Raw genomic sequence first — 14154 nt, 5'->3', positions numbered from 1 at the left:
TACCTTTCAAGCCACTTCCAGTACTTGTAGCTGCTTGTACAGTTTCCCGCCAAATAAGATAGAAAATCTGAGCAGTTGGACGAGCGAAGTAGTATCACGAGTGCTCACAAAGGGGTGGAGGCTGGGGGGTGGCGGGGAGGGCAAAAGTTAGACCTCAAAATGGAGGCAGACCACGATTGGAGTCCAGACACGAGATTACAGGGCTGTGCTGGCTCCTTAGTGGCTGATATGTAGCAAAATCAACAGAGAACACGTCTGGCCAACATTATAAGGCTGTCCACCAGTAAACCACTGACTCTTGCCAAGCCAGGTCCTTCACAAGGCCTGAAACCGCCATTTGAGCACTCCACACCACCCAGAAAAGACGTGTGTAAAAACCAGCCTCGTGTAGTTTGAGTAGTGCTGAGGGTCAAAACTTGTAGTACGATAGTGTAGCTATCCACTGGTGGTGTTAGTTTGATTTTGCCTGATGTGCGATTTGGATCGGTTCTGTAAAATCTGGTCACAAATGAGACCATCTTTATAATGGAGTGCTAGTTTGCTGCCAGGTATATAGACACCCACCAAACTGAAGCAATTTAAACTGTTCCAGCCATTCCCAAAATATGCATAACCAAAGTTTTTTTGTGCCTTACTCTATTTCTTATTTTGGCACACTTTACAGAAATTAATATAAACTGCAACATGTAATTCAATCACCATGAAACGTGGCATGCATACAAACTTTATAAAGGCAAAATTATAAACCACGTTTGGTGAAAATCTGATAAACATTCACTGATTTATGGACAATATTTGTCATTTAAAAAACCGATTTTGGGAAATGGGAATACTTTTAAGCTATTCTCATAACTGAGTGAAATCAGATTTGCACCACATCCTTTCCCCTGCTAGCGAATACAATAATTTTTATATCCTAGTACTTCTTGTCCCCTTGATGTCTCCTTTGAGTGTCTCATCAGTCATTTATGATTAGAACCAACTACTTGAAATTACATTAAGCTAATACCAAAAACACAGATGGCTAAACTGTTCTACAGGTGTATACATATATACAGCTCAGTATAAACAAACTGTGTATCTGTAATGCAAAGTTATTCATTTATCCATTATATATTTCAAACCTCTTTTTCTGTTGTGCCTTTTTATTCTGATAACTGTAATTAATCCTGCAATCAAAATTATTATGACCAGCACTGCTACTGCTATACAAGCAATGATTAAACCCATGTGACTACTACTGTCTTCATGACTGTCATCTAAACAAGAGGATTTAAATACTTAAGCTATTTCTATCATTGTTAAACACTTACTTGTGATAAAATGCAACATGGCTGTTCCATTGTTTGAAGATATGAGATCATTGTGAAAATGATACTTTTGTGCAAGACTTTGGTTGTAAAAGCAGTAACAGGTATACAATCCCTCGTCGGTGCTATCAAAATCAAAGATGGTCAATGTACAGTGAATTAGATTTTTTCTCCCTAATTTTGTTTCTGAGTCTTTCTGAATGCTATATTTGGATGATGGACTGATATGGATCTCATTATTATATTGAAATGCGCAAATGCTCAAATATTGTATATCAGAAGCATCAAAGATACATGTCAAAGATTTATTACTGTTCTCTTTCACATTAGCACTATGAGGTCCATTTGTCAACACTGGTCGCTCTATCACAGCTATAAAATTACACATACAGCTGTATCATTTTTATCAAAACATATAGTCATTTGGCCATTGAAATGTTAGAGACATGCATATATTAAACTAATCATTATGTATAGTTGTATCAGGCACTGTCTTACTGGGGACCCACCAAGAAGGACTGTGTAACAAGAAGTCAGAAACATTATACCAAAACCTATAATACTATTAATTGTATCAGTAAAAGTTCAAGCAGTTTGTAAACAGATTTAGTCTGCGACATTCAGTGCTCATGAACTTCCATATAGCAGGCAAGGATTGCTTGCTTATACATTGCATTACAAGCATAGCTTTTGTAGATTTAAAATGGGGGTATGGTGTTTGAAAGTGGCAGAAAGATATTCTAGTAGAGCAGTCTATGTGTGGTGAAATTATAGCTACATATGTAGTTTGAATGGATAATCAGCTCAGCATAGAGTAATGCACAATTTTAGCACAACGATAGGGCTGCAGATGTTGTACTGCATAAATGCAATAACAATTGATTGACTTACTTAAATTAGCAGTTTTACTACTTTTATGTCCATTATGAATAGCACTACATGTCACAGTTACACTATCTGACAATGCAGCAGTATTGATGTGAAGGATGCTCACAAATAAGCAGCAATTATCATTATCAGAAGAACAACCTTGCTTTGGTTCATCTAATTGATAACCAGTATGATTGCTTTCTCTCAAAATGTTGGTGTTGCCAACCCTCCAGTAAACAATGAAGTCAAAGTAATTAGGATCATAATGATCTTCAAATAAGCAAGAAAAACTTATACTCTCTCCTTTAATTATTGTCTGGTTGGGAGTAATACCCTTTATAGGAATTGCATCCTCATCAGAAATGCATGTTGGATCTATAAGAAAATATGGGAACATATAAGATCACAGTAAATAGTAGAGATCACCAGGGGCACATCCAGGACTCTGAGTTGTATATAAGTGCAGGGGACTATGGGAACAGTATAAACTATTTCAACATGTGCTTGGTTCACTTTAAGTTCCAGACGTCAAAATGGTTTACGGCTAGTCATTATTGTAGTGATCCATATACGTATATATATCACAGCTGTGAGGAATTTACATTCAAAGCCTGAGGACAGAGTCCAAGGATGTCTAGGTCTCTACTCCAGGTTCCCAACCAACCACTGAGCCTCCACAGCCAGCTACCATCATCCTTATTTTCCTTTACAAATGTGACTGGATTTTGGAAAACCTACCTTTTGGGCACATACAAAAATTTTGGAAAAGCTCAAATGAAAATTTCAATATTTAAAAAAAATATATTATTTTTCACATTTGGATAAAGCAAATATTAAACCTTCTTGCTGTGAAGTTTCACACCCAAAGCTTCTTTTCCTAGGAGATATGGACGATTGTATCAGACCATGTAGTAATTTCACATGCGTGGGAAACCAATTAACTTACGAATTGGTGATTTGTTCAGGTGCTGGAATGGCTAAAACTAAGTGTAAACAATGTAGATGCCATTTAATTGTAGAAAAGTACCAAGAATACTTCATTAAACTATCCGAAATCTCTTTAAAAGTATTTTAGATGGTAGGAATGGAATTACAAAGTGATTTGTCACCATTTTTCACCCTTAGTTACTCACAGATCTCAATGCATCACTGCATTACTACAAAAGTTAGCTTGTAATGTACAGGACAGCGAAATGGCCATATCTCAGGAATGATTTAAATCTTTGGAAAGCTGCTGTGACAAGATGGGGAATCTGGGAAGGCTGATACTTGGTGTGCGAACTCGTACAACCTTGGCCTAGGTGAGGATGAATAAAGTATTTAAATATTGTAATCCATCTCTACATAATCACGTGTCTGGGGTGAACCCTTCCGATATTAGGTGAATTTCTCTAGTATTCATCTTCATCCGAAGGCATTGTCCTACTTAACTTAAACAGCTGTCACACAGGCTGTCACATGATTGAAATTCCAGATATTAGTTAGTAAACTGACTGTGTATCATGAGGCGTGACATGGTTGTGCTAAAAATACTTGAATGAAAGAAAGGTCTTATATAGAAGAAGTAGGTAGCAACATGTTGTGATTGTTAAGTAGTGGTAGGTTTAAAACATCAGTATCACACCCTCAAATAATACCACAGTGCAACACTGTTCGAAGGTTTATCCTTATTTTTGGTCAAAAAAACAACCCCTGTGGCACAAATTGAGTAAATACAGTATCTCAAAGTAGCTGGAATCTACCACAATTTGTTTTATGTAATGGCTGAATGTTTACATACAATGAGTGCAGACAGACTTGCAGCCATGTAAACACAAACACATGCAGTCCTTGAAAACCAGAAATCCTATGGCATGAGCCTGGTTAAAAATTCTGACATGGTACAATGTACGTGCACAAACTGATGTTAACTAACCTGTATCCACATCAAGAAATACTTCAATAAATTTGGTATCACATTGATTAACTGCTGTAAAGACATATGCTGCCTCATAACTAGCAGATATGTTATAAAATGCCAGTCTACTAAAATCTGTTCCATTGGTTATACCACTGAGATGAGGCATATGGCCATTTATTCTTGACCACTGTCCACTAATCACTGGTAAATTGCATGAGGGAGTGTTGTGAAGAAAATTTACTGTAATATTAAAAGACTGTCCATCAACTACTGGAACAATACTGTAGAAGTTCCTATCCAAACAAGGAGTTGAACCTAGAAAGCATAAGAATCTTGAAAGTTATATACACTAATTATCTACATTATACATGATTCCACTAGGAACCTATATAAAGAAGACTAGTCCTAAAATTTCTCCTTGTACTACACAGAGCTCCAGAAACCCTTTTATTATAGTGGCAGATATACGACAGTTGTAGTCTATTGATTTCAACCAAATCTCTATATTATGCAAATGAATCAATTGGTGGAGGAAATAGTTGAGGTGAGGAGGGCTGACCAGAGCATAGAATCCCTGGTCTGTGGGGTGTGCCTCCCAGAATCTGCATCCATTTTAGTTTTCAAATTTCACCAGAATCAATGTATACATGGGTGTCAGTATAAGGTTAAAAACTCACAGAGCATTTATAAGTAATACAAAACAACACTTACATATAGTTAGAAACAATTGGTACAATAGGAAATATGCGAATGTCAATTGGGGAGGGAGAGTTCAACTCCCACAGAAGGCATTCCCCTATTTTTGGACTACTTATAGGGACAATTTTTATGAAGCACTTGATTGCTCTATTAGCGTATTTGAATGTTCTAGTTATAATAATTTTGATTGTTAATCATAGTATGTTGCGTAGCTTCATCAGTTACATAGGTGGTGAAAATGGGAGCTTGGGAGGACCATTCCCCCCTACTTTCATTGGACAGTGCTTCAAAGATAACATCTAAATTTCCAAGTTCTTTGGACATAAAAACTAAGCCAAGGTAGAGATTATTAAGTTATTCTTCCCTACTCTTTTTAAGTTAACATTTCAGCTGAATGGTCTTAGTTCCGATACTTTGTAGCATTGATTTGTAAAATATTTTCATACATCAGACTTACCATTACTGACTATACTGATATGAGACTCTCCAGTGTTGCCATGGCCATCATTAGCATTACAGAAGTACTGTGAAGGCACAGGTGTGGCAATCACAGAAATAGTCCTATTGGTGGACACTTCTTTATGATTGATAATCCAGTGTAATTGAGTAGCATTAGCAGCATTGCAGGAAAGAGTTACAGTTTGATTGTCACACACTAAATTATCAACATCAGCTGTGATGGTCACTGACAATGATGCTAAAGAGAGAGAGAGAGAATTGTGGTTATTCAAATACCATAAACAAAAAAAAAATTTAGCAAAATGTGAATCAGCTTGTCAATTAATTTGGAAGATAAGTTTGGAAATTAAATTAATCATGCTGCCAATGTGTAATAGTTAATTGGTAACTAATAAAGCTCATATTTTTCACTAAATTTGCCATAACAAAATACTCCTAATAAGGACAAATCCACTTTTATTTTAAAAACGTTTTGCAGTACTTGTGTGTTTGTACATATGTGTTGTGTATATGTGTGTGCATTTGCACACATGAGTATATATAATGTGTATATGTATGTATATGGGTGTGTAGTGTGTGTATGTGTGCATAGTACATGTATGTAAGTGTGTGTGTGTGTGTGTGTGTGTGTGTGTGTGTGTGTGTGTGTGTGTGTGTGTGTGTGTGTGTGTGTGTGTGTGTGTGTGTGTGTATTGTGTATTGTGTGTACATGTGTGTATTGTCAGTGTGTAATGTGCATGTGTATGTGTTTAGCGTATGTATGCATGTATAGTATGTGTAAGTACAGTAAGCGTGTGTGTGTGTGTGCATGTACTATGTGTGTATGTGTCACTTAATCTCCTTTGATGTGTCCAGGTTTATGTTTCTAGCCATTTTGTATTTCTTTGTCTCTTTATTGAGGTTCTACTGTTGGTCAACAAAATAAAAAAATCCGTCTAGTGTTCAATGAGTTTTGTCACTGCCAATGCTTGTGTAATGTGTGTAGTATGTGTGTGTGCGTGTGTGTGTGTGTGTGTGTGTAGTAACTATAGTATTGTTTGCTAAAATGCTTTTCGAAAGAATAATATTTTTTGACAGGAAATTGGGCATCCATTTTTTTCCTACATAGAGCAACTGGTAAGTTAACTGGAAAACTTTCCCTTAGCTAGCATCAGGTCTAAAAAGTATGCTAAAGTGCCCTTTTAATTCACTTTAGAAATTCATTTTAGCATACTTCCTCTATAATAACAATCAGGAAACAGAATGATCTCATTAAATAAAACTTGTGTAATGAGTCCAAGTGCTGAGTCAGTATGCTATTGGCCTTTAGGTGAGTGATATGGTCATTACACAATGACTCATCACTGCCACTATATAGTAGTGCACCCTCCTACAAAACTGTCAATTTCTTTATGTAAACAAGCACAAGCTGAGATCAAATCACAGCATCTGTAACAGGACCAACCTGGTAAGGCATTCCTGAGCAGAGCTTGTGAGAGAGGCTTTAAGTTGAATCCCACTAAGACTGAGTTGAGACATACCTCAGTACTCTTTGTTGGATATATTCTCACAGACAGAGGCATAGCAGCTGACACTGAGAAAACTGCTGCAATTGTCAACATACCCACACCTAATAATGTCAAGAATTCCTAGGAATGGTGCAGTACCATTCAAAATTCCTCCCAAACTTGTTGCTGAGTCGCTATGACAAGTTGGTTTGCAAAGATGTGCATTGATACTGGCTTTCCTGCACATGGTGAACAATTTCAAAACTGAATCAAATAATCTGTGAAGCACCAGCTTTGAATACTGTGATCCTTGCAAAGAGATTACATTACAGTGTGATGCATGAGGGAGTGGACTTGGTTTTTCATTGCTTCAAGAAGGTCAACCAGTTACTTATGGAGTACATGGTCTCACATCTGCTGAGAAAAACTATTGGGCAACGGCTATTAGCCAGCTAAGCTGACGAATTTTGGACTATTGTGTGCTGAGCCCAGGATTCCGCCTGATGGTATCACTTCGTATATACCAATCTGGTGTCTCTGTGAAGGTTTGGCAAGCCTCCCAGGGAAAATATCTTACAGTGTAAATAGGCACTTAGTACAGACATAGTTGGGTGGGCTTTGTCAATGTCAAAGGCCCATGCTGCTAGAACTCTAATGGGTCCTCTAATTTCCATGCGTTGTGACATGACCATTCCCAGTAAACCAGGTGTGCACAGATGGCGTGCATGATGGTCCGCCTTTCTGTCCCTTTATTTGGAAGGTCGTGTAACCCATAACCAGGCGGTGAAGAAGAATTCTTGACTTTTTCTTGTATTTCTACTTTCCTTTCTGGGAGAAGTGAGGTGGAGGAAATGATGTGCATGTGTACATTCGTGTGTGTGTGCGTGCGTGCATGCATGCGTGCGTGCGTGTGTGTGCTATAAAGAGCTTAAAAGCACCACAAAGTTGACTGTAATACTAGCACCTCTAATCAAGGGAATTGAATCTTCTAAATATTTACTACCTCTCAGTAGTTTGCTACATCTTGTAATTTTACATTTTGTGCTCAGCTGAATTTGAAAATTTCTTATAATGTTGTGACACTGTGCTCTTTTAGCTAGCTGCATATTCTTTAAGTTACCTGTTGGGGAAAATGACCAATTAGTATTGTTTATTAGAACTTGCTGTACTAGGAGTGATACTAACCACTAACCAGCTACAGGTTGTAATAATTCTTTACCAGTACTAGCTATATGGGTGACATCACATGTATATGTTTTAACATAACAGGAAAACCCCAGAAAATTACTGTTTTCTGTTGAAACATTATGCTTTTGATAAAATATAATAGATCCAAGCAAAGTATGAATCCTTCTGATCACATATCCTTATAGCTATATAGAATTTCTAATTTTCTATTCACATAGCTGCCTACCATAATCTTTCTTATTTTATGGCTAGCTATCAGAGCCAGCCTTAAATTGCCATTAGGCTAAGTATAGGTAAACTACCTACCAGAGCTTCAAGTAAAGGGTCATATTTTAAAATGCTATTCATACAGCCAATTGCATTCATATTTCCTTTCTATGCAGCCATACACTGTATGTTATGGTAAGCCCTTCAGACCACAATAATGCACTAATAGTCTTCTAATCAGCAGTGTATGTGTAGCATGGTTGTTTGAGGGAGTCCCTTAAATTGTGCTTTCCTAGGGCCTCAGACTGGTGGCCGTAGCAGCTACAGACATACCTAGCTTGGAGTACTCTTGGACAAACATTTATCTTGGTCAGCACATCATGCACATGTATAAAAAGAAACAGGAAAAACATCCAGAGCAATAAACGTTTGTTAAGCAGTTGTTCAACTGATGTGAAAGCAGCACCATTGATGGTCATGCAGACCTCAACTGGAATACTGTATGCTTCAATAGCACAAGATCCTATTAACAACAATGACATGCTTGAAAATATTCAACAGAAAACAGCAAGAGATGCATGGGTATCCCCAGTCCAGAACTTCAAAGTCGATGCAAAGCATCTAGACTACAGACGTTTTACAAAGCAATTATGAAATTCCTACTACCAATTATTTTCCAATGACCACAGAAACCAGACAATATCATCAGTATTCATACTAACATAATTTATTAAAGTACAGAACTTGGCAAGCCAGTGAGTGCAAAGTACATAAAAGTGTGTTGGGTATGTGTGCAAATAATATCCCATCCAAAAACAGCTTATAGCTGTAAAAAAAGTGCGCGTCCAAGTAAAGCAGAGTTAACTGCGACAAAAAGTAATGATATCATAATGCGGCCATGTGCGAGGTGTGCAAGTTGTAAAATTAATATTAGCTAATCAGATAATACAATGTTATTGTTAAAGTGTTAATGAGAACTATGTGATGCTGCTATTTTTAAGTGTGTGAGCATCTTCATAAATGCCACTCAAATTTAATTCTCAATAAAGCAATGTGTATAGATTCTCTGATAGCAATAAATAGTTTGAGTTTGGCCACCTTTCCTTTGTTCGTAGCATTGCCGTATACAGGAAAAACGGCCAAACTCAAACTATTTATTGCTATCAGAGAATCTATACACATTGCTTTATTGAGAATTAAATTTGTGTGGCATTTATGAAGATGCTCACACACTTAAAAATAGCAGCATCACATAGTTCTCATTAACACTTTAACAATAACATAGTATTATCTGATTAGCTAATATTAATTTTACAACTTGCACACCTCTCACATGGCCGCATTATGATATCATTACTTTTTGTCGCAGTTAACTCTGCCTTACTTAGACGCGCACTTTTTTTTACAGCTATAAGCTGTTTTTGGATGGGATTTCAATACTTTTTGTTACAATAAGCAATGCACTGTTGATAACAGTAGGTGAGTTTCCATGGTTTTGACAGAAACCCCAGATTACAGTGACAGAATATTAAAATATAACTGTAATTTTAGTGGCCAGGGCCGCCCACATGGGGGGGAGGGGCAACTGGGGTATTTTGCCCCCTGCCCCAGCCCGAAAGGGGCCCCTTGAATACCTGTTTAAAGAAAGATCAATATACTCTAATAGAGCAGTCAGGATCTAGACCCTTCCTTGCCACTGGGCCCCTCTTTAACTCTTTTCCCTGGGCTCTCTAATTTCTCTGGACGGCCCTGTTAGTGGCATGCAACTGCAGTCAACTACCACCCATTTTAACTAGTAAACCCTTAATAACACTTTGCCTTTCATCTTGTACTGCATTAAAACGATCAAGATAGAAATGTGACTGTTCTATTAGAGTATCTCGATCTACTTCAAGCATTGACTAATTCAAGCAAAGAAGTTATGCCCCTGCCAAGAGATCTTGTGAAATGAAATGAGAATAGTAAAGAAAAGGCAAGTATGTACAGAGACAATAGAAGGGCGCATAATTATGTCCTGTTGTAAATAAACGCCTTTAAATTTTATATTACTAGCTACTAAATAAGCGCACCAGAATAGGCTTGAGGCTGTTGTCTCCATGGTTGTCTCATTACTTGTCTTTTCGTGTTGAAGGGATTTAGTCACAATTGGTGAGTTTAACTATACATGTATTTGTGTTGTAAAACTTAATTGTAAAAAGGCGATTAGCACATATCATGATAAACATGTATTTGTCACAGTAGAGTCTCTCACGATTATTAATACGAGACATTGGACCAGGGTAAAAAATTTACTGCTATATTTAGAGGTTGTAGCGTTTGTATATCTTAGTATCTTAATAAATAATTCTCCATGATCACTAATCACTAATAGTACAGTGAAAACTGGTCATTATTCAGGCTGTAGGGACAAAAATTTTCTGACCTAGCCTTTTAAAGAGGTAGCTGCATTTTGCGGCCTTAAAAAAGGTAAGAAGCATGCTGTTCTAACTGGCTATAGAGATGGATTTAGTGTGTGACAGCGTATGAGACAGTGAGTGCTGGCAGCAAGGGGGCAGCCAATCTGTTAGAGCACCAAAGGCACTGCTTCAGACTTAGGCAGTTGGCTGTCAGCCAAAAGTGTAAAAGTTTCACTATTGGTCCTTATAAGCTCCTGATGAAGAAAGTGATGAAGTCATTATCCATAGGATATATTTTTCAGAGTATCCATTTCAGTTCTACAATATAGTAGCCAAGCATAAGATGAACATAACACAGCATTCCGGTGGTTTAGTGGTGACCACAACACTGCCTGAGGTAAACTGTGGTGAGATTTGAGACTACTGGAAGCCCTGGAATGCCTTCAACACATGAAATACCAAATATCTAATGCCTAGCTTTGTGTGGACCTGTCTTGGTGGCCACTTGTACAGAAGGAAAACAGCTGCCACACAGTCTTTCGAGCGAACAGCTAGTTTCCACACTTCTTAATTATCAATTTGTAAAATCTTGAGCAAAATTGTGTGTGCGAGTAAGTGTGATGTTGTGCATCGGCAGTGCCGTGTATATGGTTGCTGCCTAGCATTGACACATCACGAGTATTGAAATCACAATGTGTTACTGTATCCATCTAAATACAATCTCTGAATGTGTCATTTAGTGTAGAGAGCAATCTTCCACAAGAAGTGACCTGCAGGTTTCAGTGTATATTGTTAACCTTTAATATTGTTCACCATTGTGATTGTGAACTGTATGTACAGTGAAACCTCACTTAGTGGCCACCTCTTTAATAAGACCACCTCATTATATTGGCCACCTCTAGTAGATCCAAATATAGCTAAGCAGTACTTTATGACCTCATTAATAAGGCCACCTTGTTATTCAGGCCAAATTTAGTGGTTCCACAGCTGGCCATATTAATGAGGTTTCATTGTACTTATGTGAATTTTTATTTTTCGTAACTTTTCTTCAGGTTTACTGATGGGCACTATGAAGCATTGTTGACTGGTCCGTACATAATGTGGTGACTTGAAATGCTAAAACAGTACGTAGCATGTCTTGTATGTACATGTAATGTGTTGTAATGTGTCCACACATCCACACATCTTAGAAATAAATATAGTTGTATTCTCTATACTCAGTTCCATTGTGCCACTGGGTCATAAGTGGGTTGAGTATGGATCATCCAGGACATTTGAGTCACATTTTGTCCTGGCCAAGTGGATCTCATCCACTGACAGAATATACAGGATCAGATCACGTGTATAAATTATGGTGGAACTTGTTTATTGCCACCTTCACTCAATAAGCAGGTAATAGTGTATAAATTCTCAATTGGAATTGGCTTTTCAAGAGAGGTTGTCTTTCTATACTAGTGGCCATTAAGACAGGTTGTACTGATAGAGTGTACATACTAGAGATGCAACAATATCCTCCACTTAGTGTCGTTTGATATTGATGCAATGGAGACTATGTATTGTTGCATTTAAATACTATACTATTATATTGCAACTCTAGCACGTATTTATAACAGGAATGTTTGTTAACTGTTTAGACATACTGGAGCAACACCCACTCATCTGGATTCTACAAATGGGTCATATTAACTTGTCATCGTACCTACTTGTTACTCCCATTGTGCTTGGATGAATATACATGCTGTCATGTGAGACTTGCTACCATGGCGGGCCACTGGAAAACATTTTCATAGCAGTTATATTACAGTCATTATTGTACAATTTTTACATTATTGTTGTGAAAAGTGTTTGGTATTCATGTGTCCTCTGTATGTTGTAATTACATGTGTAATTTTTGTGTGGAGGTGCTATAAAATGCAATAATGCATGGTGACAATTGGCCAGCTACATGTGCTAATTACTCGCAGCTTGTGTCAACAACTGGTAACCGCAGTTGTACTCTGTCGTTCTTTAAGCTGCTCCCTTAGAGGACAAATTATGTCACGGTGGGGGCGACTAAATTCAAATTTAAAAACGAACGATGGTATGCAGCACCATAGATTATATCTGTGGACTATAATCTATGGCAGCACACTTCTTTGTGGCTATATGCACTGATTAACTACATAGAGCGCCAGTTCATCAATACCCAATGACCGCAGTTGTGCTCTGCGTCATTCTTTAAATTCCGTGTAAAATTCTTAGAGAGCAAATTACGTGGGGCGACTAAATTCAAATTTCAAACTAGTCATTCTCGAAAACATGTTTCAATCTGAACGAAACTTTTAGAACAGTTTAAATATACATTGCCCTACATGCCAAGCGAGTATTGCGGAAAACAACAATGTGGGATTTGTATTTGGCCTCTAGGTCGACTGAGGACGACTGAAACTTCGTTTGGTGCTGAAATTACGACGGTAGGGTAATCATGTATGGTGAAATCGATGATGTGAATCTTGAGGCGATTGAGTGAATACTGAAGTGATAGCAGGGCAATCAATGTTTGGAATGCACAAAGGAACGCAAGGCATACACCTGCGGTTGCGTCTAACCGCATGCGATAAAAAAAAAAAAAAAAAAAAAAACGAAACTTTCCCTTTGATGTCGGCAATCTCGATCACGAAACAATCGGCATGGATTTGCTTCACTGCTTGTGTGGTAGTTACTAGTGACACGATGAGTTCAACTCTAGAGTTTCAGAGGGATAGCGTAAGTGGCGGGTGAGTTACAGGACGGCCGAATTTGACAACGTTCGTTCCTGTAAAATCCTCACGTAGTGGTCGCGTCATTTATTTATGCGGCGCGCGTTTCTGCTTTACTGGCCGCGCGACTCACTACCGTGAGTCTTGATTAACATCCACAACATCTTACAAAAAAAGCCTTTTCTCCAGAACAGTACAAGGGTGGAACTCATTGCCACAGCACATTTCAAATTACTGTGATCATCAGTGTAGCTAGCTAGTTACGTGTATGCCTTTTTTGTTTTCCTGAGCATGCCAACGTACTGTGCAGGGGCGTAGGCAGGATTTCCAAAAGGGGGGTTCTGCCCTAAGTATAGAATCTCCACAGCGGGGGTCTGGGGCCGTGTACACGTGTATTCTTATAAATTCATTCGCAATAGCGAGTAGAGGTACTTGAATTCCTCTGCCTGAAGACCTGTAGCTACCCATTTCAGTGGATTTGTGTAAGTTAATTCAGTTCTAGTTAACCAGTATCACGATTTAAAAAACTTAACTCTGAAAAGGGGGTTCGTCCGAACCCTTTGAACCCCCCCTGGCTACGCCCCTGCTGTGCTGACTGCATGTTCAGTATCAACAATACTAATATAGCTAGTATAGACCCATTACAGGTATTAGCTATACGGCGTAGGTCTAGCACGAACTAACCTTTGGCTCCCATGCATAACTCCATCATCAGTACTACACTGCATACAGTGGTCAGCAATTTTACCCCTGTCGTCATCCGGTAGACTATGTAGCTACGGCAATTCCCCATTCGATCTTTCGATGTATACGCTACGAGATTCACTTCGCTTGTGTGATACTGGTCCGAGACACCTTGCTGCTCAACTGAATCTCGCGGTTATTCCTTCGGTTATTCGA

At 38.2% G+C, this 14154-nt stretch overlaps 1 protein-coding gene and 1 long non-coding RNA gene across 35 annotated transcripts in view; one reads left to right on the top strand and one right to left on the bottom strand.

Moving 5' to 3' along the window:
• The window catches only part of LOC136238270 (uncharacterized), a 27825-nt gene extending 13671 nt beyond the window's left edge, over nt 1-14154 (bottom strand). For all 34 annotated transcript variants that reach the window (XM_066028642.1, XM_066028639.1, XM_066028650.1 and 31 more), the window contains exons 1-6: nt 13939-14154; nt 5237-5476; nt 4096-4395; nt 2202-2555; nt 1314-1682; nt 1125-1259 (exon numbers count right to left, since the gene is read on the bottom strand). In XM_066028642.1, the coding sequence (XP_065884714.1) occupies nt 1125-1259; nt 1314-1682; nt 2202-2555; nt 4096-4395; nt 5237-5476; nt 13939-14047 (1507 nt within the window). In that variant the 5' untranslated portion in view covers nt 14048-14154. The remainder of the gene's footprint in view (nt 1-1124; nt 1260-1313; nt 1683-2201; nt 2556-4095; nt 4396-5236; nt 5477-13938) is intronic.
• LOC136238275 (uncharacterized) lies at nt 10028-12449 on the top strand. The gene is made up of 3 exons (XR_010692931.1): nt 10028-10268; nt 11569-11640; nt 12151-12449. It is a non-coding gene; the product is annotated as an uncharacterized lncRNA (long non-coding RNA).

This window comes from Dysidea avara, chromosome 11, assembly GCF_963678975.1.
Source record: "Dysidea avara chromosome 11, odDysAvar1.4, whole genome shotgun sequence".
In the NCBI taxonomy this organism is placed as follows: domain Eukaryota; kingdom Metazoa; phylum Porifera; class Demospongiae; order Dictyoceratida; family Dysideidae; genus Dysidea; species Dysidea avara.
Note: the sequence above shows the minus strand (reverse complement) of the source record. Positions and strands in the feature narration are given on the sequence as shown.